At 32.9% G+C, this 14,811-nt stretch overlaps 1 protein-coding gene across 1 annotated transcript; it reads right to left on the bottom strand.

The window, feature by feature from the left end:
* Positions 1-2,507: 2,507 nt before the first annotated feature.
* LOC132171351 (accelerated cell death 11) lies at positions 2,508-9,181 on the bottom strand. The gene is made up of 4 exons (XM_059582646.1): positions 8,905-9,181; positions 8,414-8,586; positions 3,335-3,480; positions 2,508-2,780 (listed from the first exon to the last, which is right to left on the bottom strand). Exons 1-4 carry the CDS (start codon positions 9,094-9,096, stop codon positions 2,674-2,676), a joined length of 618 nt encoding a protein of 205 aa, XP_059438629.1. The 5' UTR covers positions 9,097-9,181; the 3' UTR covers positions 2,508-2,673.
* Between the last annotated feature and the right edge of the window lie 5,630 nt (positions 9,182-14,811).

Raw genomic sequence — 14,811 nt, 5'->3', positions numbered from 1 at the left:
TCTTAGAGAATTCGAATTCTCAAATTCTTAAATTTGGTCGTCAATTATATCTAAGGGTTAAAATAAATGCCACCTATTATGGTCTTATTAAGGAAACAAAATAACTTATTATATTCCCAAAATAGAAAAAGCAACGCATAAATATACTTTTTTTTTTTTAGAAGTGATTTATTTATTTCGTTTCCCTCTCAAAACAAAAAACAACGATCAACTTGTTTCCCTCCCAAAACAAAAACAACTTGACGCTTCTTCTTCCTCGTGTCAAAGTAAAAGAAAATCTTAGCTTTTTTAATAGGAGTGAAAATTTAGAACCGCTAAACACATTAATCACTAACCGCTTTTGAAAGCGGTTATTCTAGCGGTTAGCGGTTATTGGGTTTTTGAAAACCGCTAACTCTTTTTTAAATATATATAGTTTTATATCTTTTTAAAATATATATAGTTTTATTATATATATTTATTTGTATGTTGTGTACAAGACTACAAGTGAAGTGATGATTTACAAAAATTGTTGTAATTTTATTTGTATTATATGTTGTATAGATTCGTAAAAGGTGACCAATAAGGATTTTGGTATATAACAATTTTTAATGCTAAAATGGCCATGAAAAGGAAAAGAAAAATTGTTTAAAGTGAGCCCCAAAACCAATCCAAAACCGGCCCAAAAAAAGTGGTTAGTAAAAAAACGGAACATTCTCAAAGAACGCCCAACCTTTTAATGCGGAAGAAATAATGGAATATATACACACACACACGCGAGTATTACACAATCCTCTTCTTGAAAAAGTTGAATATATGTATGTTTGCAAGTGTCATCCAACTTCAGATAACTGCTAACCGCAACCACCTTTTCACCTGTATTTTTTAACTTCTTCTATAAATTCTGGAAAAAAAAATAATAATAATAAAAAAAATATGGAAAAAAGTATTACGCAACCCTCTTATTGGAAAGAGTATTACACACATACGTTTGGAGAACATTCTCAAAGAACGCCCAACCTTTTATGCAGAAGAAATTATGGAATATATATATATATATATATATATACACACACGAGTATTACACAATCCTCTTCTTGAAAAAGTTGAATATATGTACGTTTGCAAGTGTCATCCAACTTTAGATCTAGTAAGTTCATGTTCACCTAGCCTTACAAATGATTTTGTTTGTTAACATCAACGTGTTTGTCGTTTATTTTCTTGAAGTGTAATGTTTTGAATTAGTTCATAAATGTGGGAACAAATTTTAAGTTGTTTAGGGGATTGGGTGTGAGATTTTTTTCTTGAAGCTGCAAATTTTTTTTTTTTTTTTTTTTTCAGAATTACCGGAATAAGTTAAAAAGGCTAAGATTTTATTTCACTTTGACATGAGGAAGAAGAAGTGTAAGTTTTTTTTTTTTTTTGGGAAGGGAAACGAGTTGTACATTATTTTTTGTTTTGAGAGAGAAACAAAATAAATAAATCACTTTAAAAAAAATAATAATAAGGCCATTTATGGGTTACCTTTTTATTTGGGAAATATGATGAGTTATTTCATTTTCTTAATAAGACCATAAAATGTGGCTTTTGTTTGAACCCTTAGATATAATGGATGCTAGATTTAGGAATTTGAGAAACTCGAATGTTGGCTAATGAAGTCTCGACGAAGTCCTAGTGATGTCCTAGTTGGGTCTGTCGATTTGACAATGAAAAGTTCAAACTCAAAAAATGGTTTATAATTTTCAAAAATAAAACTATTTTACAGAAATTAAAAAAGTTTTTTTTTTTGTCAAACCAAAAATATTTTTCGTTGACTATTATTTTTTATCGCATCAAACACCGAAAAATATAAATTATTTTACGCAAAACAAACTAGCCTTGATGAAAAGTAATTTCTTATTATAAATTTGAAAAAACCTATAATGCAAACACAATTTTGAAAACTACTCTCATCACTTTGAGTAGCAATTGCAATTCATTTATAGTCGGTATCAATTAATGCTCCACTTGAGATCTCTCGAATGATCTCAAAAGTGGAATACCATCGTTTCTATTTTCTATTTTAAGTGAAAATAGAAAATATTATTTTGTTTCATCTAACGGTTGCAATAATATACACATACACTATTACACTTATGAAATTTAATCTAAATCATAAAACAATTTTATTTTTTAATTTCACTTGAAATAAAGAGGATATGTTCACTTGAAAGCTTAATTATAAATGCATAGTCAATAATTACAGTTGTAATGGTTGGTAACCTAAAAAAAATTTCAAACTGCATTGTTATATTAGAAACTCCAGAATTCTAAAAAATATTAAAGTTAAATGTAGTTTGAGAACCTCAAATTTGTAAGTCAGTTTACGGGTTTGTTTAAGCTGATACATACTAGTCCATAGATCAATTTTAGGTTACAATTTCCAATGCCATTGGAAGAGCATGGGAAAAACTCAGCCATTTGCAAGCAACAAACAACACCAGCAGATTTTCCATCTCTAGATGAGTATCACAATCTCAAAGATAGCATTACAGGAAATTCCAACTCCCATTAACTTTGCCATAACGCTTATCTTAGTATACAATTATTTCATGGTATTCATATAAACACACTAATGATAATATCAGGATAATTCTAATTGACAGAGATTGATCATATCAAATAAATCTGAGTAGTCACATAACAACTCATGATTTACCAATCAACACCCAATTCTCTTGAAAGGAAGAGTTTGTCAATGTACAGGATAACAGGAGCTGATGTAGCAACGTAACTTTGCATTTGAATCCTTGCCGATGCCTCTGAAAGTAACATAGCGCAAAAGCATATACCATTAGTGCTACCTAAATTGGAAACATAAAAAACTAAAGAAACCTCAACAAGGCACGACCCTTCTAACCCACCCATATAAAATAAACTCCGGATACACAATCCCACCTGCTAAAATTGTGTATCAGGTTATTCAGGGGAACTCTTAGTGCGGAATCAGACTCAAGATGTCCGAGTCTCCGGCTCATTCCAAGCCCGTCCTTTTTACTTTTATTATTTTTGGCTGGAAAAGCCTCATTGAACATGGATCATTAAGGATGCAAGTATAACTTGGGTTTGGGGTAATAAGCCTATGTCCTTACTTCATAGCAATGTGAGAAACAGCCACCGACCCCGAAGGCTTTTGACAAATTAAGAGGTAAAGAAATCGAGGGTATGGCTTTTAACCAACCAACTGCATCACCTATTGCAATGCACTAGATAGAAAATCGGTTCAAATACTAAAAGCATGTTAATAGGTATTCATTTTTAGCACTTTATTGAGATATTTAACTAAATAATTGTACCAATTGCTTCATGAACTCACCATCTTCATTAAGCTTCTTCAATAGCTGTGCCTTTGTAGGGAGTGCATACATCCCTGCAGCTACGGCTTTTCTGATTGCCCACATATGATAAGGAGCCAATACCTGTGCATAAGACTTGGAAGCTGCATCCTTTAGCGAATTTCCCCTGCCATATGATTGTCAGAAACTGTTAACTTCATCTATAAAGCTAACCACACAACAACAAAGTCAATCAGGTTAATTTTTTAACAATTGCAGGAGATTTTTAAAAAAAATAATAATTAATTTCTATTTTCTTGTACATCAACTTTTTGTGTCCAATCACTTATGGGATTTGCAGGCCATTTGCCCAAGATATATTTTCATGACTAAGGCATTCGGCAACCAAGCATTTAAAGCAGCATTAGCTCTTCTTGCTTCGATGGAATATTAAAAAATTTCACTGCTTGAGTTTTTTCTTCATTTGGACAATCTGGAATCTTCAGGGGGACGGTTTCTGTCTTTTTTTACCAAGAAATCTACCGAAGCTATTCATGTAAGACATGTAAATTATTGTAAATAATTATTACCTTAAAAAGAAGTAAAGTATACTTTGAATTTCTTTAAGTGGGACAAAAACAAGGAGTTGTAGATCACGCTGACATAAACCCTCATCGAAGTTTTGATAACATCTTTGAATTAATAGATTCATGAGGGTCAGCCTTATAGCTTCCACCATCCTGAAACCCGATTGGTTGTGCCAGACTGGTAATCTAATAAGTATGGCATGTGCTCCAGTGATACTACTACAGAGAATAGGTGATATAATTCCATGGAGGAGTTTGTATAAACAAATATGACTCAAGGATAAGCCAAAATCATTTCACCTAATACACATGCTAAGGCTTATATGCAAAGAAAAGGGAACCAGACCACTTCAAAAAAGGTCAGGAAAAAAAATGGTAACTGTTTGCTGATATTTTATCTATGTTTTTGGTCAAAACCATGACTATGTTTGTGAAGCGTTTTTTGTGTTTTGGTTTGAAAAAGATTTGATGTAATAGAAAGTTAAGAAGTATTTTCAGTGGGATCCACATTTAAAATGTTGTCTGTGAGGACCGCATTTAAAAGTATTGTCGCTGGAGTCCTTAAGAAAATTGTTTGGTAAACTTTTAAAAAAATGGTTTGTGTTTTTGAAGAAACAAATACTAAATATGCTTATTTGGAGAAAACACATACATATTTTTCCAGGTAAAGAAGCTTTCTTACTTGTAAAAAAGCTTCTTTACCACATCTCTCTATCTTTTTTTCTTTCTTTTTTTTTTTTTTTTGTAAATAATAAGTCAGCCTCCACACTTGAAAAAATAAGTACTTGTTTTCTCAAAATATTCCTATACTAAGGTGTGGGAAGTTTTCTAGAAAGTGTGTTGTATTTTAATTTTTTAAAGTGTTTTGTGCTTTGTGATTTGAAAAGCATTTCATTTAGTAAATGTATTCTGAAAAGAATGTTTCCGTATATGAAATGAGAGAAGACTTTTTGGAAACTTTAACAAACACAGCCATGGTGCTGAAAAATCTAGACTTCATAACCGGTGGTTCAGTTCGAAGCCAAATTGGTATCCTCTTTTTCATCGCTAGGCAAAATCTAAATTTTAGAACTACTTAAGCCATCTCATCCCTTTATCACCTGAGTCAACCACCCTGAAAGGCAAAATTTTAAGTCCATAAACTAGGCCAATATCGGTACCATCAGATAGAATAAAACCCTGACACACCATATCCCCATTCACAACTGGTTGAATCCAGGGCCTCCTCTTTAAAGGGGGAGGGGGAGATACCACATCACAGATTAGCACTACGATAAGTGACTTCTGACAAATTCTGTTGGTTTTGACTTGCAAAAACCTTCAAACCATTTATGTAAACTTATCTTTAGTATCCACACTCATGCAATTTAGCTGCAAAATATGATTTGTGTAGTTATTTGAAAAAACAATGGTTGTGTAGCTGATTCCAAGCTATTAGGAGAAGGTTTGATGAATTGTCAACCAAGGAAAATTCCAAAAGTTAAATGGCCATGACTAAGGGAAGCCTTATATTACGATTATAACACAAGTTCAGCTGCACGTATACAGTTGTAGTTACTCAAAATTACAATAAAGGCCATTGAAGTTCCATAATATGGAACTCTAATTGAATATACAGTGAAAGTTGTCAAATTTGACAATAGAAACGAATAGCTAACTTTCACAAAGGGCATGATCTTCAACTATATAAATTTTAAAAATTATAAACAATATTCGTATCGCTATCAGCAGCAGAACTAACCTCATCCCAACCATTGCTACAGAACCTCATATTACGAAATAAAAAGAACCAATAATCATCCACTAGGGCTTCAAATTGATGTTCCACTAATTTGAAGCCCCACATGAAAATTATTTTTCCAATCTAGAAGTCACCTGCCCACAGACATCCACACCTTTACAGAGTCTGTGCTTCTCTGTTTTTAAGAAACCAATCCTTGCATGTAATTCTTATGCAAATCAACTGAAAAAGGGGAAATGAGATCTTAACCATCAAGGTTGACTGCCATAACATTGTACGGCCTTTCTACTTATCTAGGATCATAACCTCTCACAGTCAAAGATTACAGCCATTCAACCATTTTCTTTCTAACTTTTTGTTACATTTAACTTTATCGCACATCATCTAGAACCTTCATGACAGAATTCTTCTTGTATGGTCCTCGATTGATCTACATCAATCACCTCAGAAAATGAATTGTTTCATTTCTATCCTTCTTTTACTGGCCTGTATTTATCTTTTTTTTTGGATAAGTAAATATGATATAAAAGAGCGCAGAGGGGCGCAACTCACATACACGGGAAGTATAAAAGAGAGCGCCTAAGGGGGAGAAAAATGAAAAAGGAAATCAGAGAAGGTAATCCCTATAGGAGCTAGCCAAGCGGCTGTCCAGGAATACAAAGTAAAGAAGAAAAATGAGTCAATTCCTCTATAGTCCTAGTGGAGTCCTCAAAGCATCTAGCATTCCTTTCATTCCAAATACACCACATAAGACACAGAGGAATCATCTTCCACACATACACTGGCCCGTATTTATCTCAATATACACATTTGAATTAATTCTTATTTCGTGCACATTAATTCTTAAATTCCCAGTCTATCAAAAGCATAAATCATTGCTCACCTTAAATTTGTCAGTAACAAAAGTTAATCTTAACTTGATAAGTGAATGTTCAACGCAACACTCTAAATAGAGATGTCTCAACAAAAATTTATCCTAGTCAAATTTGATGGGCAACAATTAAGAGTAAATATTTCCAACATAAACCGGGCAACTTGCCTGATTCCACCCAAATGAACTGGTCATCAAGGAGTCTACAATCAGTTCTTCTTCCCTTATAAGACTCAGGCAGTTTATCACTTAACCAACCATGGCCAAAATCCACTTCAATACTCGTTCCCTATGGATAATCACCAGGTAGTCATTTGGGCAGTCTATTAGTTAATTCTCAAGTATTCAAGTTCTGACTTAGCAGGCAATTTATGGAACTCAAATCAAGTCCCATACCTTTTCTTTTTTCTTTTTTTTATCAGTAACTAAATCTCATTAAAAGCACAGAGGAGCACATCCCTAGTACAAGTCCCATACTTTTTTTATGGGACTTGAGAATGATTTTAGTTAATAAGTCCCATGCTTTCTGACAATAACTTGCCGAATTGAGATTTGTAGAAGGAAAAAGGAAAAAAGAAAGAAAAAAGGAAGAAGATGAAGAAGAAGACAACGAAGAAGAAGATATACAAATCCAACTATGTCCCATACCATAGCTATGTGTGATAACACTGCAAGCTAAAGTTACTTTCTCATTTTAGTAAGTGACCAATTCATTTTGGGAGAAAGACAAGGGACACAACATAAGTATACGGCACACGAAATATAGATTAGAAAAGTACTAGAAAAGTGTATTCAAGCCATACAATTCAGGGCATTTAAGAATCTAAGCATGGCGAACAAACAGAGAGAGAGTTTTGCAAAGGGAGCTCCACCACTCCAAACAAGCAACCACCCCCTCCTGTAGACCCAACATTAAGCATACCAGGACCATTAATGAATCCTTATTTTCAATTCGTTCGAATTCCCATGATGTGTACAAGGGTGGGGAATCAGTTGATCACCTCAATCTTTTAAAGGAATTCTCCATTGTCTCTCCATACTTCAAAGGAAATTACCTCCCTCTTTTTAACCCTTGACAGCCAACAGACCATCTAATATTCACCTACATGTCCTTCCATCCAAAAGCAACTTATAGAAAGCACCACTGATCCATTTTCCTATGTTTAAGTACCCCATGAGAGGACCTAACAAATACATACCAGCACTCTTCAACATTCTTTCAAAACTACTTCCTGCCTAACAACAAAATTACATTCCACAAATTCTTAGTCTGGATAGGGGTTAACCATAAAATCATTTGGTTCTAGAGTTCCTCAACAAATTTTTAAATTTGAACAAGGTTGCTATATCTTGGGAGAATGAATCCTCCCTAGTTGATTATGCTGTTGTGTAACTACATAATATGAACCTTTCAGATTATAGATAGTTTCTTTTTCTTTCTTTTTTCGCCCTTTTTCCCTTTTCCCACTAAGGACTAGGGGCAGGACGGGGGCATTCCAAGATTACAAATTGATGTGATCCATTCTGGCTAATTCTTAAAAGCAGATGACAACTAAGTATTATGTGTAGAATAAAATGGTTTAATGATATTGGATACTTGAATAATCCCTATCAAAAAGAAAGTCATTTGATTGATACATTGCACTAGCATGTTTCCCTTTTGCAAAGGGAAATTTTACCACTCAACTTCTTTTTCTCGGTTTTTGTAGCATTATATGGATCATATTTGAGTAGAGCTAAGCCTGGTTCTCTCTTAAGCGTGATTTCAGTTTTATTACCATTTCCCACTACTCAACTCATAATGTGCATCCAACTACATTCAGTACAAATTAGAAATTGTACAGAGCAGGACGCTATCACATGCTGAAAAGCCACTAGAATACAGCAAAAAGCTACATAAAGAAGTTGATGATACACATACTCTGTTACTAGGATTTGCTCGAAGAGTACCCTGACCATGTCAAGCCCACGTTTCACCCTCAAGAGGTTTCTCGAATGACTACCACCTTTCCTTACTGCGTTCGCTTCTACATCCCGTTCCAGCAAAGCCTGCAAGGTCACGATCGATTTTGACGCCCCCGCGAGATCATTAACCTGGTATTATCAAGCAGCAAATCAATGAAAACTAAAACACTTAAAAATGACAAAATAGTCAATTAATTAATCAATTAAATGATGATATTCATACGGCACAAACACTGACACAACGTTAAAATTTGAAATTTCAGATTTTCCATTTCAATTGTTTGTTTGCCAAGAAAACTGAGAAAGTAGTTCTAATATCTAACACAACAACAAAGCACAATTCAATCAAACGAAAATGATGCTTTGATGAGGTTAGGCTCAAAAAGAGTTGAGCTTTTATTATCTATTTTCGCAATCAATGAAAGAAATCGAGAGCTCCACACGTACCTTCGCGACGTAGTCCATCTCAGCAAACTTGAAGGCGATGCCCAAGCAGGCGAAGAGAGGCGAGACATGGGAGCAGGCGCGAGAGAATGACGCGACCTCCACGTCTGCAGTTTGAGAATTCACGGTGGCCGCGAGCTCCTTGAAGGCCTCCGATATTTTCCTCAGAGGCTTCTCGTCGTTCAGGTCTGCCATTGGAACGAGATCTATCTCGCTGTCTCTCTCTCTCTCTCTCTATCCGTCAATCTTGGTTTTGGGAATTGGAATGTTCCTAACTTCCTATGAAAGGGAATGTGAATAAAATACGCACGACTTCTTTTTCAGAGCAAATGATGTAAAATGCATGGAAAATGTTTTTACTTTTCCAATTTTTCTTTTTAAAAGTTGATTTAAGTGATGGCATTTTAATAACTAAGCTTCCGCTATGATTTATTTCAGAGTTTTTTATTCTATTTGTAAAAGTTTTAGGCTCGCAACTTTTATCAATGAATGAATATGATATGTTTCAAAAAAAATGTTGTCGTCATTTTATGAGATAGTGTCACATTATTTAAGAATTAATTCTTTTTTTTTAAAAAAAAAAATAAAGAGTATAGCATTTCAAAAAATAAAAAAAAAATAAAGACGTTTACCCTTTATACGTCGGGGTATTAAGAGCATTTACATTTGCTTAACAAATAGGTTATTTTTTATTTTAGTTATTCACCTTTTTAAAGCAGTTATATTTGGTTAAGTATTTTAGCTATCAACTTTCACTTTCTATTTGATTGTTTTTTATTTATTTTTCTTACTCCCCCAACAAAAAAAGAACAAGATTTTTGTTTAATTAATATAATTAATGATTTATTTAGTTACAATGCTCAGCAAATTTGTTTAGCATCTTAGTAACTCAATAAATTTAGCCATTTTGTTGACCAAAATGTAGAGATTTTTTGTTACAAAACTAATCAAAATAGCTTTTTTATTATTTTATTGAGCCTCTTAGGAATGCTCTTATATGGCATGTCGATTTTCTCTAACTTTACTTAGTAATTCTAGGTGGCCTACTTGTGTCATAGTAAGAATGATATAGTTATTAAAATCATCATTGAGCTTGTGATTGATCATTATTGAATTTTAATCAAAATGTAATTTTAATAGTTACACAATTCTTAGTATGATACAAGTAGGCCATCTAGAATTACTTAACTTTACTTAGCATAATTTTACATTATTATTTTTAGATAAAATAATTAAAATTTCTCTCATCATTTTTAATAATAATAAGTAACTATTTTCATTAACAAAAATAATAATTATTACAACTATTTAATTTAAAAATAATGATTAAAATCTGGAGAATTATGTAGAATGCACTCAAAATTATAACGGATCATATTCAATTCCTTCGCTAAAAGCCACTTTGATTAGTTGTGTGGCCGCAGGCATTTTGGTTGCGGTTAATTAAGTTGATTAATCATTCTTAAAATGGCAGGGAAAAAAATAAAATTTAAACGAACATTCACAAAAATACCTTATTTTTTCTTTTTCTTTTTTTAAGTATTCACAAAAAATACTTGGCTACAAGGAGGAAGCTCCTCCCCTCTAATAAATTTGCACAGAGAGGGAAAATTACAGGGATATTTGGAACGAGAATGGTGCTAAACAATGGATGTTGTCTTCGGTATACCAGGAATTGAAATCTCAAGTAATTTGTTGTCTAAAATGTTTAATAATTTGGGCAATATGTGAAAAAGCCTACATAGATCCAACTGGCTAAGAACATGTTTGAGATTGTATTGATAAATAGAGCTTTTAAAGTCAAAAAATAGATTTTAAAAAAAAACTTTATTTTAAGTTTTTTCTAAATGTGCGTTTTGACACCTTTTATAGTAAAAGAAAAAAAAACACACACACACACACAAAAAAAAATGTTTTTGAATTTTTTTACAAAATAAGTCATTTTTTGTTTGGCACAGTTTTTTAGGTATTAAAAAACTTTTTAAGCTCCTTAATACATCCCACACAAACTCTAAATCGGTCCCCGAACAGTTCAAAATTTATTCAGATAGGTGAATTTATAAAAAAATAATATTTAGTAGACTCTCATATGACTGTCATACAAATACAATGATATAGCGGTGAATATCAACCATTGAATTTTATTTTTATAATTCCTTGTTGATTCGTTGATTCAAATGCTTCTTTTCAAGGCCACATCATCATAGTAGTATAAGAGTCTACTAAATAGCAGTACTTTAATTTATATAAATTATCCTTATAATATGTTGTGAAAGACTCAAAATTACCAACAATTTTGACAATAAATTGTTTGAAATTCATATCCCATAATAATGCATGAATTCATGTAATGGAAATGAGTAAAGTCCTCATAGAGTTATATCAAATGTGATGTGACATTTAAAATCACCAATATATCAAAATTTAACAATGATCATCTCAAATTCAATTGTAATTTTAAAAGTTACGTTACATTTAAGATGACTATAAAATAACTCTAGTCCTCTTTATATCATTACTCAATTGAAATAGGACGTGTTAGGTGTTCCCCACATGGAGAATCACCCAAATTGCACAATATCATAATAGTCCTTTGACGGGACAAAGATTTACCTCGAGAACTAGACATTCTCTGCAAATCTATAACCCACATCACAACGTGGGCTGGCTGTTTATCTTTCCTAAAGGCATAAAAGCCCCATGTTAGTTGGCATTGCCACAACCACAACCTTATATAAGCCAGCTCGCTTTATTATTGTGTTATTCCAGCCATGATTGCTCTCAACTTCATTATGGTATGCAGCAGCATTATGGCATAAAATCAAATTTTCGTCTGTAGACATACTTTTGTCCATCAGAAGCTTCTTAAAAGGTACTTGGGATTATTCTTCTAGTTGTCCTCCCATTGCATTGGATTCTCCTTATCTCAAATCTGTCACCCTCACACCCTTGCTTCAAGAAGAAGCCTTACATTCAATAATTACGACAAACAATGCACTATAAATTTAGGAATATGTCAAGCGCGCTAAGGCACTCGATTGTTGCAAGGAGCGGCTCAAGCGTTAAAAGCGATTTAGGTGGTCGTTTAAGGCTCCTAATTGAATAAGGTCCCAAACTTTATTTATACAATAAAAAAATAAAAATTATTGAGCTACAAGCTTGACCATCTCGCCCTCTTGGTTCGTTGTCGATTGTTAAATAAACTCCGATTGACTTGAAGTGTTAAAGGTGACTAGATGACTCGAAGACTGGCATTTTGTTATATTACTTGAAGAGTTTGGAGATTAATTTCTCATTATTTCATGTAACTGAAGTTTCGGGGCACATATTATCCTCCATTAATTATTTTCAGCCCTGAAAAAGAATTTCGATCAATCTCATATTTATAGAGTAGAGTAATGCTAAATATTCAACTCTCAGACAACTGAGCTAATGTGGTTCTATCCATAAGCTTTTAGATTATTTGTTTTTGTTTGTTTTTCATTTTTTAATAAATGTTGATCCAATGGCTTATGAACAATGCCACATCAGGCTAATTGTATGGGAGTGGGGTGTGAATTGAGTATTTAGCATTATTCTTCTAGAGTATGCATATACTTCATAAAAAAACCTTAACAATACTTTACTCTAACTATTTTGATGATGTTTTTCTATTATTTTATGTGATCGTAGTTCTTGAGCGTTAACACTATGTGTAATAGTCTAAATGGCCCTTTAGCCCTTCTTCGTCCTCTACAGCCATAGCTGTCAAATTTAAACAAGTTTTCAGGTGGAAACTAGTGAGTCCACTGCCTGTGTGTGACGTGAGCTCCTATTTATTTTAAAATTTATCTCTTTTGATTATAAAGTCATTCACAAATACAAGTCAGTTCTCAAAATCAATGTAAACTTTTCTTTCTAAAATGAGATAAAGGCTTTTTCTTTCACAGTAGATTCTAAAACTAAAAATCATTAGTATTCTCTTTTCCAATAATAAATCGAAGCATAATGTATTAATGTGTACATAATACTACATATACATCATTTCAATTGCTAGCAAATAATAATAAGGAACATTTTTGAAGTAGGATATATATATTCATAATTTGAAGTTTTGTTTTACTTTACTTTTATAGTTTTATTAAGCTTATTCTCTCACTTAATTAACATTAGGTTGTTAGATGTACTCTCCACCTAATATTGAGTCATCAAGCTTAATCTTTCAATTGACACCGAATTTGTTAAGTGTACTTTCCTACTTAACATTGGGTCATTAAGTGTATTATTTCACTTAACACTGAGTCATTAGGTGTACTAAATTCCCCACCTAACATTGGGTCGTCCCAACAAATTTTAATTTCTCATCAACCTTTATTCTTTGAAAACTTGTATTATTATACTTTCCTCGGAAAAAAAGGGTTATGAGGCAAAAGATTATTATTTTTTTTTATTTTTTTTTTTGGCTATTGTGATGGGAATGAGGTAAGTCACCCAACTAGACTTTCTGTCTCGAATATTGAACATGGGCAAAATGGTAGAAAGAGGCCATCGTTGTCATTTCTCAACTTGGGTGTGATTATAATAATACTTAGGCGGACAAAAATTTCCTCTAAATCAGTCTGAAGAAAATATTTTTCAATCTATATAAAATAGTGTCAAGTGTCTATAAACATTTAAAATACATATTAAAATCTTAATCTCATTAATAATATTTTACTAATTTAGACTAAATTTAATGTCTTTTAAATGTTTACAGACACTCGACACTATTTTACATGGGTTTGATGATATTTCATCCAAGCTAATTTGGAGGAAATTTCTGTCATACTTAGGCCTCATTTAGTTTGTGGAATGGGTATTCCGTTAGGAAAATGAATAGGTATTATTCAGAATAGAGAATGTTAGAATGAAATAATTATTTCAATTATTTAGTTTGGTAGCAACATATATTTCATAATTGGAATTGAACTAAAATGATTAAAAAGCTCATATAATTTCTAATTTTTTCAAAACTTAAATTTAAAAAAAAAAAGAAAACAAAAAGAAAAGAAAAAATGGTTGAAGGTGTGGTGCCCGACCACTCCAATGAGTGGTCGGCCACCCACAACAGGTACTGGGGGTAGTGCGGCCACCCCTGAAGGACTCTGGGGGGTGGTTGTGGCCACCATGATGGGAATTAGGGGTGGTATTGGCCACTCCCAGAGGGCCTTTCCGGTCCACCACGAGGCCCTCCGAGGCCACCCACAAGATATATATATATAAGTTTGAGAGAAAAAAAAAAGTAATTGTTTTTGGAAAACCTTGTCAATTCCCTCGTAAATGATTATTCCTCTTGTTTTATTACCACGAGAATAGCTATTCTTATAAATAAAACCATACCAAGCAAAAAAATGACTATTTCATAAAATTAACCATTTTATTTCAAGAGTCTATTATGTAACAAAATGGGACCTTATTTGTTAAGAACTAATGATAGGAAAAACCACGTACACTTCTTCAAATCAGCCTAAAACTAGTTCAATCGAAAGCACTAATAGACACCTAGATGGTGTCCTAAAACAAATTCCAAAGCACTTTTCAATGTTTTTTTTACATCCCGAGTGAAACTAAACCCACCACCTTCGGTGGCAACTGAATTCAGATCTCGGCAAATTGAAGAGTCTTTCTGTTGTTTTTACTTTCGTGAGAAAACAATGCGATAAGAGAAAAAGGAAAGAGACGAGTGGTTGCCCACTCCGAGAAAAAAGCACCCTTGTTGGAAAATGGAAAGAAAGCGAGTGCGTGAGAGTTTCTTTTTACGGGGTTTATCGTAAAATTATTTTAACATTATTTTTTGAAACGCCCAGGTCTCCTGTTCCGCCAATTTCCATAACGCCAAATTATTTCAACATTTAAAAAATATATCCCCAACCCCAAACCTTTTTCAAAAAT

The sequence above is a fragment of the Corylus avellana genome, chromosome ca2 (assembly GCF_901000735.1).
Source record: "Corylus avellana chromosome ca2, CavTom2PMs-1.0".
Taxonomy (NCBI): domain Eukaryota; kingdom Viridiplantae; phylum Streptophyta; class Magnoliopsida; order Fagales; family Betulaceae; genus Corylus; species Corylus avellana.
This window is presented reverse-complemented; position numbering and strand designations above follow the sequence as displayed.

Bases quoted from the DNA above. Each gene is read 5' to 3' on its own strand.
- LOC132171351 (XM_059582646.1), bottom strand. From the start codon at position 9,096: ATGGCAGACCTGAACGACGAGAAGCCTCTGAGGAAAATATCGGAGGCC. The intron at 8,587-8,904 runs GTACGTGTGGAG...TGATAATACCAG, and splicing joins AGATGGACTACGTCGCGAAG to GTTAATGATCTCGCGGGGGC. The intron at 3,481-8,413 runs GTATGTGTATCA...ATCATATGGCAG, and splicing joins GAGCAAATCCTAGTAACAGA to GGGAAATTCGCTAAAGGATG.